Below are 14,552 nucleotides of genomic sequence, written 5' to 3' on the forward strand. Positions count from 1 at the left end.
CTTGCACATTTAAGGTACTCCATTTCAAGACGAAAAGACTTTTTGTTAGCATGAGCTCAGCGCGCTTGCTGCAATGTCTGGATAATCAATATGTGTGATGGAAGGTGTATGATGGCAAGCTCAAGGCAAGACGTACTTATAGATCTCAACAATACTTTGTATAATAGTCATGGGCGCTGAAGCTTTCGACAATCAACTGTAACAGCTTTCTCAAGACTTTCTCGACATATGCCAAATGCCAAATGAATACGACATCTATTACTCCACGCTAGTGCTTTGTGCAAAGGCAGTTTGGACATGTCTTGATGTGCGACGCGTGTATGTCCAATCGAAGGTAAAGTAGATTGCGTAGGTGAGTGTCAACCTGGAGATGGCCAGCATCAAGCCTCACTCCACGAGATTGGATAGTAGTGAACGAGCGCACATCTATAGGTATCATACGGCTCTTGTTATAATTAACATATTAGATCACTGCTTACACGAATCACCTAATGTGTCTTCTGTTCTCTCTACCTAGGTGCTGTATATTTCTTCGGCAAAAGAGACTCCCTCGTCTTCCGAGTAAAGCTTTCGCGCTATTAGATATGCCTTAATACAAGCACGTCACTACTAAAGGCTGACCATCGCATCTAAGCCTGCTATATTTCCTTTATCTTGTCGGGCCAACAGGGTAGTCTGATAGACATATATGGATAAAGTCGAAACATGGTGTCTCTGATGGGTAATCCATCTCGTCTAGAACTAGCTGAGTCACATTTGAACCTGGCTGCTGAGAAGGTGGACCAATTGTGGCATCAATTTGGCAGGACCTTTCGAGGGTAGAGGTTGGTATATCATATGATGATTCGGCCAGGGAAAGAGCGTTATGAAGGGATGCCACATGAGAAGTAAAAGATGAGAGCGACTCGTATTGGGTCAATAGCGTCTACGTGGGTGCATCATAAACTTACTATACATCGTCTAATGGTCTCTAAAGCGGGCAGGTTAGGATTGAGACGATTGTAAAATCAAGAGATGGCATGGGGGAAGATTCTCTACTTGAATGGGAGACACTTTTGGAGATCTGGATATTGTGTAGGCGTTGGTTGCTAGGCAGCGACAAGCGTTCTGCTCCGGAAGAGCAGCGTGAGACCGGTTCCATAGCGTATGTTCAACATGGTACAATAACAGCTCCACGATACTACTAGATTGCCGAGAGTACTCGACCGTTGAAACAGTGCTTCATCTCGGATGCGAAGATGCAGAGACTCGTGAAGAAGAGAGCGAGCTCAACCCCTTCTCACGCTTCAGCGCGATCTCGTGACCTTGTCCCAAAGCAGATCGAGGAGCAACGCAACCCTTTGCCCATTTCCATCAAAATCGCAGGGGCAACACGGAGACCCCGAATCTGAGGCTCCATGTACCCTTCCCTGGACCAGCGCACGACTGCGGCAGCCGTTGGTCGATCGGTAACTCAACGACACTATACTTGCAGCAGCAGCATTCATCGGTATGATGTGTTCTTTTCGGGGCTTGCATCGAGCGGAGTGGCTGGGGCGCTTGATATGACTATCTTTGTATATTCTCCCTTCCGACCCTGCATGCATGTCGTGAAAGCAGCGCCAGTGGTGCATCTCACGACAGCCACTAGTTGGTTTTGGACTCAACACTAGTCTCAGGAGCTGGCCGCCTCCTCACCCATCCTTTCCCCTGGGACGATAGGAAAAGCAGCAAGAATCATCCGATCAGCACACCTCGAAGCTTCCATGGTACGAGAAACAGGATTATTGCGGTCATGCTATAGGACACTTCACCCGTGACTGCGTGCCTGAAGATGTGCCGAGAACATGTGTCCACCCATAATTTTAACGATGGAAATCCTGACCGATCCAGTAATCCTGAGGGTTGAGTACCCGAGTACTAGTCCCGCCGGGCATGATTGTCGTGGAAGCCGTCAGTAGATCGGACACGAATACGTGTATGACGAGATCCTGCGTATGCTCTTGGTGGATAATATGACAGCAACTGCGGAGCCGAACGACGGATCTGGTTGCACGATGGGGCTGATCTTCTCAGGACTGACTTGAAGAAGCTGCCACCTCGAAGAAGTTGAGGGTTCATGAACAGAGGTCTAAGACCAAATGCCCATATACACCAATCCTTCTCATTACCCTCAGCATGTCAATAGATAGTTCACTGTCGCGTTGACGAAAAACTAACTCGCAGCGCGCTGGTCATCAGATCATGCAGCTCATCGACGTCAGCCCGGGATACTAGAAAATGCCTCCGAGCCACATCTCCAGTTGCTGTCCTGTTGCTTTTTTCCCCGGCGATGCAATGTCGAAAGCTAACCAACTGAACGGGGAAAAGATTACGACGACTTGCTTCATGGGCATGCCCGATGCCAGCTGTCGTGACCAGCTGACACAAGTCACAGAAAACATGCAGCATCCAGGGGCAGCAACCCATCCAGGTCAGGCTCGATCGTTGTGAGCAACAATCACTGGACGCCATAGTTATCTAACGACGTCTTCGTGATTTGAGCACTGGCCAAGAGCCATATTAGCCGCATCGGAGATATTTGAAGACTGGCACATTGTTAGAGACAGGATCAGGAGCTCGTTCGAAGCGGGGTTGGCGCCGTGGAATCAATACGGCATTCAAATGTCGCGCGACTGTGGCGTTGTTGACTACCCGTCCCCGGATTATGGATTACAGAATTTTGACATTTCGGTGGACAGACGGCGTATCTTGTGACGATGCTCGTGTTGTGTCCCGCCGAAGAGACGCCTTGGGCTTAGACATGGAATCACAAAGTCGTCTATGGCTAGCCCTTCCGCACAACAAACGGCTTTGACCGGTGGCATCCTAATACGGTAAGATAGAAGCCGTACCCGTCCACAGCCGTACCGTTTGCTTCCACTGTATCCGCACAGACCAATCGTTCGTGGACTGTCCGTGGTCTCATTGAAATTCGGCAGCTTCGTCGTACGAGTTGATCTCGGAAACTGCCCGAAACTGTCGCTCGAAGGCTGTGTGCATACCGTGCGCATGCACATGGGACGAGTGTGGCTATTTTGCGCTAGACGGTCGATAATGGCGCTGAGTTTCGTTGATGAAATCTTCAACGTGAGATCTGGGCGGCTGCACGTCAGGGTCGGAGAATAACTCGCGCTTGTCGTGCGTCTGCACTGGCCCAAAGGGCTGAGTCCAACGCCGTCCAAGGGAACCACAACCACTCGACGACCATGTCTCTGTCAAAGAACTTGAGCATAAATAGCGAGGCTAACCACATATTGCGCATGCGCCGATTGGTAGGCCGCCATTTCGTTGTTGTGGTAGTAGTTCGCGCGGATGCCATCGGCCGCGCCGTACAACGCCAACAGCTCGCTACCAGGCCGTGCAAGTGCTCGAAGAGGCAAGTCGAATGTCGAAAGGATTTCAACCACTGATTAAAAAGATTCCATTAGCATCGGTCAACTGATGAAATCAGGGAGATTACCAAGTGTCGTGTTCGCTGCAATTAATGTTCACTGTCGGGCAACCGCCATTGAAGACATTGCTTGAGAAGACATGGGTTTACTACTCATCTGTTCCTTAGCCAGCTTGTATTGACGCGTTAGCTGAGTCAGGAGCATCGCTGGAGCGTCCCTGTGTGAATCGGAGCTTGGCGCAAATTCGTGCAGCTTCAGTAGTTCCACTGGATTCGTTGTGCGAGTCCTTTGAGGGCAGACCACCGCTCGCACACATGCGCTAATTGCCGTTCATTACGTGAACGCCCGTTATAGCCTCATATGTTCGGGGACAGGCTGTATGTGTATGAGGGCTACCGAGAGCCTGCTGAAACTGTGCCAGCCCATTCTGACATCCTTTGAGCGTGAAATAGATGATCCTGCATGCGCAAGAATCGCAGTGAAGTGTACGCAAGCTTGCAGTAGCTTCATCGGTATAATCCAGAGAAAGACGGCCAGTGCTTGATCTTTGTCGGTAGCTTGCATTGTACACGTCCTTGTTGAATTTAGAACCAGTCTCAGCGCGGTCGGCACGATTCCAGTGGGGCGCAGGCTTTGCCCGATAGCCGGGAAGCTGGAATAGGGTGGCTAGTCCAATGGAAATGGTCTGCAAGTACCTTGGACAATCGGTAAAGAAGTGTGAGGATAGAAACCCTCTTCAACGTTGACGGCCCGTACCGCAAGTGGCAGACGATTCTGTTGTCAAGCGCTGGGTCACATCAATGCTTCTTCGACGATCAGTTGATCAGAACACCCGAGATAAGCAGTCCTCGTGTAACATGTCATACGCAATAGTCGGCAGACAGCTGCTGCAACAGCCTGACGATCATGCAGCCTCAGTCCACTTCGAGTCGACTGAGACAGCACAGAAAGGTCTGCAACGATTCCTGATCTTCCCGATAGTACATTTGAGGCGGCTGCGGGTCGCCATGGTTTTATCGATTACGAGGACTGCTTGACAGCTGACCATCGCCGTCACGGGGGGTGCGGGAGGCTGCAGCCCATTGTGCCTCAACAGCAGACGCCCTGCAGGATAGTCGAGTGCTTCGTGACCTCAAGATTGGATGCACCGCTGTATCAAGCGGCGATCCCCTGGGTTCGCTCAGCCACCATCTACATCTACACTTCAACGGCTGTTGTGCATGGGTGCAGTGAGATGTCATGGCCGGTGCCGAAAGCACCAGGGGCTACGCGCGCAAAATGTGGTAGGACGAGTAGGATGTAAGCGGAAATCCTGGTCTAGCAATTTGCATTAGAGACGCGTCAGATGATAGTCCCGGCGAAGAAGTCGAGGGAGTGCGCCCGGAGTCTCATCTTAGCCCTGCAGCAAGCCTGGTGGCCTGCCTCGTTCGCTAGTAAAGGCTGATGGCGTGGCAGTGATTGGATCAGCGTGGCAGTGAAGTATCCATTGAGAGGTAAGTACTGTATTGCGAAGAGACGAGTGCTCGTGATGCGTCAGCCCTAGGCGCTCCGTGGTCGACCGCAACGTGCGAGACACATGGAGACAGCGAGGTTTGGGACTGGCATGTCACCATGGTCGTGTGAACGATCGCTGAAGCCAGCAGAAAAACCACGAAGACGACGATATTGGCGCAGTGCTGGGTGCGCGATATCGCGATGGCAGGGACTTGGGAGGTTTGGGGGCGTGCCAGCTTCACGGAGGGAGCGGCCAAGACACGCTAGAGCCCAAAGCGGAAAGGTGAGGATACAAGCGGAGGAGGAATACCCGGGAGAAGCTGCACGTCACCGGGCGCTCCTTCCCAATCCCCTGCCACGCCCATCCCTCCTTCCTCCGTGGGCCATCTATCACGTATCGCCTCATCTTCCATCTGCACAAGGGAGGCACCGCGGGCCCGCCGCTTCTCGCTTTCCTCACCGTTCGTCGCCTAACCTGAGACCCTGGACTCGAAATGCCGCTCGCCGCGCCCATATCGTCGCTTGACAGCAGCCGCCGAGTAAAGGCGACCTCTTGCGGCCCACGCCGTCCATGACTGGCTGTGCCCTCTTTCGGAGCGTTGCGCATCTACCGCTGTGTCGGGTCGCAGTATGCTTGGGGCAGATGAAAGCCCGGATCATGGCGCTGATAGTGCTCTAACCCAAACCTCGAGGCGATGCAACATCTGCGCATCACTCGCTGGCAGTGGCGCCTGTATGTGGATGCTTTCCCTCGTCCACCTCAGTCACGTCAAACCGCTCCCCCGCGGGGCCAAGTAGTGCCGTCGCTTTCGTCTCTGTGACAGGTAACGGCTTCGAGCCCAACCCTCTTGTCCTCTAGTTCCCTCTTTCACTGTCCATCTGCGGGACGACCTGTCGTCTGCCAACGGTTGTCGGCCCGCGGCGCTGCTAGCTACGCCTGGTCTTGGCCCGTTCGCTATCTGCCGCTGACTGGACGCCGCCCGTGACTGATAGTCTAATCTAGCACAGCCGTAGCAAGAGCAAACCATGATCATCTGTTCGCTTCAAGGGTTATTCCGGGCGGCTGATCGAGATTAAACATCGACGACCCGCCAGTCCGGTCACTTAGCTGCCGTGTCGAGTCGGCCCCCATTTCGAGAGTGGTGTTGTGGTCCATGTTCCTGCGTTGCTGCACGGGACTGTGATGTCTTTGCCGGGCGCGCCAATCGATGTGTGGCATGGGGGTGGGCCCTGGCCCCGCGAGGTAGCAAAAGCCCATTCTTCCGTGCAAGGAATGCGAAGCTCAGCGACTATTCGAAAGACGTAATCCTGGGCACCAAGGCAAATCACTTCTCCCTGACATCGGAGATATATAGGCTCCCCATTTGGGAAAGGCTCGCCGCTGCAGCTTGCCAATGCTACCGTGGTGCTAGAAAATGGCCAGGTCTGAGCAATACGGATCATATGCATTGGGGCTGAATCTTGATCCAGCATGCTAAGCATGCTTCGAAGCTATTCTCACTTGGTAGGCATTCTCCTTTGAGCCAACAAGTCCGTCACCACCCTAGTCCGTCTCTACTCTGTATCGAGCTGTAGCGCTTCTTGCCTGTCAACTGTACTTCAACCATCCACTTTCTGCAAGCTCACTCCCATTCGACAGCCGCTCGTATCCTTGGGCCCTCCCACTTCTTCCATTGCTTGCCGTTAGTCCCTTCCTTGGACCCACTATTCCCAACAGTCTACTCCAGGTCATTGTTCTGAGTCCATAAGCCGGTACCCTACCAGCCTCGAAGATCACGGGGGTTTTGAACCCTGGCAACCTTGTGCAACGGTCTGAGAGCAAGAGTTCAAATTTTAATAGAGGGCACGGTGCATATATGCTTCGACCCCTTCACCATACGGACCCTTGGTATACCGAACCTGGCTCACATCTGTCACAATACGTCAACGGCACTATCACTGTCGATTCTGTTCTCTGTCACAACATCTCATTGCAGTGCATGCAGTAGATTTGTTCCTGTTGAGCAATTCCTCCAACCTGGCGTGCGTGCAAATCGCCCAGTGTCCGACAACGGGTCAGCATCCTCGTCGAAGCCGCCACGATTGAACATCAGTCGACGCCACATCATTTGATTTGGAAGACTGCAGCAGAACCCTGTAAGCTCCACCCCCGTTGCGACCACTTCCTCGGTTGATATTGCGAGACTGACAGATCGCAGGAAAGCGACGTCAGAGACGCGCCCACACCGCCTACGTCGCAGCTAGATATCCAGGCACCTAGCGACAAGGCCGCTATCCGTACCTGTCTGTGCTCGGGATTCCAGCTTCCAGATCTGCGTAGAGTGCGCGGGAAGAAGCAAAGCGCAGCTGCGGGCCTCCTCGCTTTGCGTAGACGAGCCGTTATAACTCCAGGGTTTAAGGTAATGCGCAGCCGCCGTGGGTGACATCAACGCACACTGCATCGCACCTTCCTCGACCCCAAAACTGTCAGTCCACCCACCAACCTTCTGTCCCTGCCATGACAGGCCCATTGACTAAGCTTTGCGGTAGATCTGAGCGCTGAAGAACCGATTGACCAGAGTGCAGCGCGCGCACCACCGAGCCACAGTGCTGGACAATATACGCATTGCACCGTCTGCTCGCAATAGCCGCATCTCCCCTCGAACATCAGCATTAACGGAGCCTAGCCCCCAGCGAAGCGCAGCGCAGCGGCAGCTAATCGAGGATCCCGCCCTTGTGCCGGCTAAACCCCCCAGATTGCCTCTCAAGCGAACCAACAGCGTAATTAGACGAGTCGTCGGCCTTCACCACCATCCCCTTTCAGCAACCCTTTGACGCTTGGCCCGGCAGCCCGAAGCCTAGCATCGCAACCGCCACGCGAAACGCTGACTCGCTGCCTCGCTGCCTCGCCTGATCGAATCCTCGTCTCGAGCGACGGCGCGAAGCAGTTCGGCCGCAGCGGAACTCTGTCAGCAGCAAATCCTTTCGCCACTGCCGGCGCCATCGAAGTCGACCCAGACTGTCGGAACTGCTGCGTAGAGTGGTAGAGTCAGGCGTAAGATCCAGTCTCTCGCAAGGGTTGTTGTGTCTCTACAAGGCGCTGCGATAGATCTCAGCAGAACGGCGATATATCACTGGCTGTTGCAATGATGAATCAAGGTAAGCCAAATCCCCAAGTATTTGCAACCCATGTCCTGCGCAATACACAAACCCCCAAACCCCCAAGTCGCTCGCGCCAAGCGCTGCACATCCAGCCATAAGCTGGCGCCCTTCTCCGCATTCTTCCCAGGCCAACATTCCTCCCGCGTGCGCTCTTATATTGCACCACAACACAGTTGGTGCATCGGCCTTCTCCCCTCTGTTCACTGCACCACACCGTGGGCCTGCATTTGTTCCTGTTCCTGTAGTGCGTTCCGCACGCTTGTCCTGCCACCCGATCGCGGTGCCGCTTGTGCTACCACGTCCCACGCGCATCTTTCTCTCCTCTCCATCGCGCATCTTTCTCTCCTCTCCATCGCGCATCCGTGCACGTTGTCCGTTATTGTCACACGTCTTGTTCAACAGCACACCGGCTGCCCTGGATTGATTGGCTGACGTGCAGGATAAGCAGTGCTGCAATCACCGCTGCCATTGGCATCGGAGAACCCTTTCTCTTCGGACCAGGAATGCATCGAGCATATTGGTGCGCATGCACATCATAACTCCTACGCAGCCGTACCCGATCAGCTAAGACGCGACGGGGTCCTAGCACATACTGCGACCGGTATCCACCAGGGCTCGATTACAGGCCGTTACGGTACACATCGTCCCGACAGTGCGTAAGTAAATGCTCTCATTGGTCATTTCCTTCCCGGGCTGGCATGGTAGGCTCCGTGGTGCTGCCTAGCCTTGTGGCCCCCAGCCTGCATCCCTCGACGCCTCTATGGCGTGGTGCAGCCCAGGCTCAGGCTTCTCCTACCCCAAAACAAACACGTAGTCAACGTCCTTCATCATACTTGTCGTCGCACACGCTCCGGATGTATGGCGCACTTGGTCTTCCCAACAGGCTGGTCTGTCACATTGATCACACGACAAGCCTAGCGGTAATGCCGTACCGCCCCTGGTCTGGTTGACGACTTATACCGTGCCACCCTACTCTTGGTTACACATCGTTGTCGTTGGCATCACTTTGGCCGGATAGCTCTGTTTTGCGAGTTTGACTGACTTGAGTCTATAGCTACCAGTCGAGCGTGGCTCTTTCAGACTCAGGGTCTGGTTCCATATCGACCTCGCCAAGCTCCAACGCCTCATCAGCACTGGCATACTCATCGTACACTACGTTCTCTCCGACGGTCTCAAACACTTACCCAAGTCACTATTCCGTACCAAATAATTACTTCAGCACTACGTGTGGTTACGGCAGCATGTCTTCGAGTCGACGATTGTAGGTTTTCTGTGTGGCGCACTCGTGCGTGCAGAACCCGAAGCGATGCATGACAGCTGACAGCTACGCGATAGAAACGATCCCTCTTCGTCGGCAATGTTACCTCCGGCGAGATCACCAGGACTAGGCCATTCTGTGTCACCATCCATGGGTTCGTCGGCAAGGGACAATTATACGACAGGGACGCCTGGCGTGCATAGATATCCCAACGCCTTGTCCCCTCGAGCTGACCTTTCCCGGTACAATTCCCAACCTGACACTCCTAGGAGTGTGCTTGCCACCACCATGCCATTAACCTACAACGGTGCTTACCACGCCAGCACCTATGCGACGCCCTCAGGCTCACCCGAGACGCCGCCTTTCAACGCACAAGAGACATGGGGCAACATCACTTGCGAAGGCTCGACAGTGACGCCAAATATCGACGCCAAAATCGAGAAGGGCTTCTTCTACTCCGGTGATCGAGTATGGACATGCTACCGCAGGAACTATTTCGCTGTCAACGTGTCGTTCCAGCTTACGCCCTGGATCGCAAACGCCCGTATGTACCTCGAGCAGACAGGCAAACCACCGGAGCAAATACAGTCCATGGCAGTATCTCTTGCAGCGGCTGTGGACGGCTCCACAGGCAAGACTATCGAGCTGATCCAGCACACACCTAAGCGTGACAAAGGCCCGCAGCTCGCGATGAAGAAGGAACTACTGGCCCCAACACCACCGGGAAAGAGTCATGAGCATGGTGGATATGGGCTGAGTAACTTCCATCAAACCTCAACCGTGCCGGGTCCTCAGCTACCATTGCAGAGCGAAAGCGACTCGTCGCAACAATATTCCCCAGCGAGCCACGCTAGTAGCAATTACCAGCATTCATTCGAACGCATTCAGTTCAAGTCGGCAACGGCGAATAATGGCAAGCGTCGCGCTCAACAACAGTACTACCATCTAATTGTCGAGTTGTGGGCGAACGTGCAAACTCCACGAGAGTCTGAGCCCCGTTGGGTCAAGATCGCAGCTCGGCTGTCGTCTCCCGTCGTTGTCCGTGGAAGGTCGCCTAGCCATTACCAGAACGAGGGTCCACACAATGCTGGTACTCCAAGAGGCGCGCCTGGGTCTGGCCTCGGTGGAGGCGGCCATCATGGGCTGGGATCAAGTGGTCAACCATCCTATCCGGCCTGGAGGAACGGTATGTCGGGCGGTGGTGCAACGGGCATGGGCGGCAGCATGTATCGTGGTAATACGTACTCGCTAGACCCAAGTCCCGTCGGCAGTCATTCGGTCAGCTCAGCAAGTTCTCTGAGTGGGGGTCCGGTCGAGGGCGTTAGCGGCGAACAGCACATGGTCGAAGACGACGATGCTAAGATGATGGATGCCCCTCAGGACTATTCTTATTATCCTGCGTCCATCTACGAGACTATTCCTGCTAAGCTTGAAAGCACGCTACCGCCACCCGATCGCAGGATCAAGGATGAGTATCCCACTGCTGGCTGGCACATCGGAGGCTGCGGAAGATTCCAAGGCATGGAGAGCAGTCGTGGATACTATCCCGACGTACAAGCACACACCTATTGACAAGCATTCAGTAGACTGCTGTCATAGCTTGCACGGACCATGTTGGCCGGCTCAACATGGATTGAGGCTCGCTCCCTTCTCGAACGGAATCCCGCCTCACTGCACTTCGTACAGGCAGTCGAGAAGCTCTTATCAACGACGGCTATATTCGGGTGCTTCGCGATGAGATCTCGGTTTTGCGGCGGCCTTGTTATTGTTACTGTACTTGATCCTTTGCCAACACGAACACCGACGAGCCCTCACACCAGCACCACTCCCTAAACGAACGACACCCAAAATACCGTAGCTCAGACAAGGTCAGAGTCGCACGCGAAGAGGTGTATCATACATCGCGCAAGAAAGGCTACATGGCAGGCTTCGAGCATGTTGGCGGCAGTACAACGTTTAGTGTTGGCCTGATTCCAGAGAACATGTTTACAACGCCAGTACCTTGGGATTTGAGCCGACAGTACATGACCTCCCTTGTTTCTGCTGGCATATGATGCCTCAACTGCTGGTCAGGTTGACCTTGGTACATGTCTTGGTGTGTCATCACAAAGCATATTTAATTCTGCCCCCTTCTGGCGGTACCTCCGGTGTCATTGCCTGTATGACCTGGAGGGACCAGCTTCTTTACACGTCGTTCCCATGCTGTTATGTCTTTCTCTGTTTCACTTCTGTTTTATGATGGTGTTCTTTACGCATTACGAGACGTGCAGATGGTGCAGGGTGAGGGCACATTCTACGAGTTATGAGTACGAATGCTTCTTGCATGGTGCATGGCGCATGGAGGTAAAAAAAGGTCGACGGTCGCATCCATCTCTTTCGTGCTGCCTCTGTATGGCGCTCTCTGACTTATGCGCCCCAGCATCTGTCCTTGCGAGCTTGGCAGCAACGGCAAATCATGGTTGTATGAGTAATGGGTCACGGCCATGGAAAGCCTTCGAGGCTTTGGATCAGCAGGATTGAGAACGCACACAAGGAAAATGCAACATCGGCTAGGACGTAGGGTCCTAAGGGTTGCGTAGCCACTGTAAGGCACGGTGACGAAGGGACGGGAGATGTACGGCGCACGAGAAAGCTAATGACGGCGGCCCCTTGTCTATTGTATGATTATGTAGTGCCTTAAAAGCGTGTGATAGTTGTCGAATGCAGGCGGCCCTTTTGCGTTTATCATTGTTCGTAGCGTTTCCGAAAGTGATGTTTGGCGGGTCTCGACGCCATGGCTCGACGCGACTTTTGGCGTGCGCGTCCGGGCGTGGTCGGGGCCAAGACAAGCGATTGGCGTCACAAAATGTTTGAGAAGGTGCTCGCACATGCAAAGAAGAGTGGAGAAGTGCAGACGTGAGGTTCTTGTAAGCTCTTGCCGTCGGACGTGTTCCCGTGTTCCCCGCGGCTCAGGCGTCCCCTTCCTGACTCAGGGTCCGGCCGCCAAAACTTTGGTTGATGCTGAACGGTGTCACGTCATCGCTTCACCCACGCGACACCCTGAAGCGTCCTGACCCCGACGCGGCTCGCATACACGCTCCATCCAGCATCCGACAGCATTGCGCATCCGGCGCTCTGTTGACAGCACACACCGGTCCCCATGGCGTGGTACGATCAGGACAGCTGGCTCACGGCAGCCTTCTCCCCAAATCTGTCGACTATCCTCATCACCTTCCTCGTCGCGCTCTGCCTGCCCATACTACTGCATACCGTCCTCTACAAGAAGGCAGCTGCAGCCGCGCAACTTCCCACTTTCCTATTAGCCGGCCCAAGCGGCAGTGGAAAGACGGCCTTTACGACATTGGTAACGTACCTCCCAGACCCATTCTCCTGTACCGTCTAACAAGTGCCAGGCCGAGCGTAACGCTACAACCCAAACGCACACGTCCACCACACCTCTTACCGTCTCCGCTCTCCTCCCCAGCCCACACGTCCCCGCGTCATCGCACTACCGCTCACCAGGCGATCCAGCCTTTGAGCGCTCCCGCAACTTCCTCCTCCTCGACACGCCTGGCCACGGCAAGCTCCGTCACTATGCCACCTCTCAACTTGCCGACCCCAAGAACATCCGCGGTATAATATTCGTCGTCGACGCCGCTCAATTAGGCGATGAAGCCGGAGTAAACGAGGCCGGAGAGTACCTTCACGACATCCTTCTCTCGCTACAGAAACGCTACACCAACGCTACCACAAGCAAAGGGCCAAAGGAGATCCCTGTCCTTGTTGCAGCAAACAAGATGGATCTGTTCACGGCGTTGCCCGCGAATCTTGTCAAGAACTCGCTCGAGAAGACAATCACTGAGGTCAGGAGTAACAGGGCGAAGGCGCTTCGCGATGCAGGTGCAGCGTTGAATGGTGGCGAAGATGAGGTAGATGAGGAGAAGGAGTGGCTGGGTGAGGGCGGCGAGGGCGTCTTTACGTTTGAGCAAATGAGAGAGAGCGGAACGAGTGTGACTGTGATTGGGGGTAATGTTCAGGCGGGTAAGGAGGGCGCTAATGTGGAGCAATGGTGGCAGTGGATTGCTGAGCAGCTTTGAAGAAGCTACAGGTGGCCACAGAGGGTAGGATGAATCGAGGCTCGACTGTGTACCGATACATCGATACCCCCTTCGTTGAACAATGAAACTAGTAGGTCTATGCCACCTTGATCGAGGTCATAACTAACGCGTGTAGATCATCAAGTTTGCTGTTACACTTTTGAAGTTTTGACGACAACACTGCCTCTTATTATGTGATCGAAGTGATCTTACGTCTGTTACAGTCTCCAAGCGCATCGAACTACGAGAATGACACACTTCGCACCTGACAGTGTATGTCATGGATTAGTGACCCTTGTTCGTCTCATGCAGTTCAAGCACTACCCAGCATTTGTCGTTCATGTTGTTGTTCGATGTTTTCGTATGTTATTGCGCGATTGTTCCAAAGTAAGCTCACGAGTAAAGCGACACCCAGTACCAGTATCTTCCGCTCGTGGATGACGGCGGTGGCGCTCATTTCCCCTTAGCCAAAGTCAAATTTCCCAAAAAGACACTTGTTTTCCCAACGACTATTAGCGTTCTAATCCAACCGGTTCGAGCAAAGATTCATGAGCTCGGTCTCCTCGATCCCGAAGGCTCAGAACCCTTGAAGCGAGTTGGCGATGGCGTATGGACCCTGTTGACTGAGCAGCGAAGATGTGCTGAGGTAGATACATCTTCCATGCCCTGAGGCCTGCTTACATGCTGACAAGACGGAGACGAAATCGAACCGTTCGAACTGCTCAAGAAAGTCGGGGCGGCTTCGATCGAAATGATTGACCCCTTGGACCTTGCACTCTAATTCACACACTCCGATCAGACGACAGATGCCTCAATTCTTGATGCAAAATGAAAACGTTACTACCGCGTTCCAGTTCTGCAGTGGCAGACATGTCATCCGTCGCTTTCCAGCGCTTTCCTTTTCTCCGCTCCTGCAAGCTGCGCCGCCAGACCCGGCTGTCGCATCTTGGTAGTGACTCTTCTTTGGATTTCCTTATTTCCTTTCCCAACCATCTTTGCTTACTTGGTTTCCGCCCATACGCGCGTCTGACTTTCAGTGGATATTGTCGCTTTGTGTTCAGTCTCGGTCTTCTGGATTTGGTCTTGCGTTGCGCGTTGCTTTTCTAGATCACCTCACTCAATACACTCATTTGCAAAACCCCACTTCTTTTGCACCCTTCGAGATTGTCA

At 53.7% G+C, this 14,552-nt stretch overlaps 2 protein-coding genes across 2 annotated transcripts; both read left to right on the forward strand.

Moving 5' to 3' along the window:
• Positions 1–9,594: 9,594 nt before the first annotated feature.
• Positions 9,595–10,878, forward strand: J4E90_001096 (uncharacterized protein; the record flags this gene model as incomplete). Its single annotated transcript, XM_051430687.1, has 1 exon — positions 9,595–10,878. The coding sequence occupies one exon, from the start codon at positions 9,595–9,597 to the stop codon at positions 10,876–10,878; it is 1,284 nt and encodes a 427-aa protein (XP_051296174.1).
• Positions 10,879–12,445: 1,567 nt separating this feature from the next.
• On the forward strand, positions 12,446–13,382 carry J4E90_001097 (uncharacterized protein; the record flags this gene model as incomplete). The annotated part of the gene is made up of 2 exons (XM_051430688.1): positions 12,446–12,649; positions 12,699–13,382. The coding sequence occupies 2 exons, from the start codon at positions 12,446–12,448 to the stop codon at positions 13,380–13,382; spliced, it is 888 nt and encodes a 295-aa protein (XP_051296175.1).
• Between the last annotated feature and the right edge of the window lie 1,170 nt (positions 13,383–14,552).

This window comes from Alternaria incomplexa (assembly GCF_024043165.1).
Source record: "Alternaria incomplexa strain BMP 0042 chromosome Unknown scaffold_1, whole genome shotgun sequence".
NCBI classification, from domain to species: Eukaryota; Fungi; Ascomycota; class Dothideomycetes; order Pleosporales; family Pleosporaceae; genus Alternaria; species Alternaria incomplexa.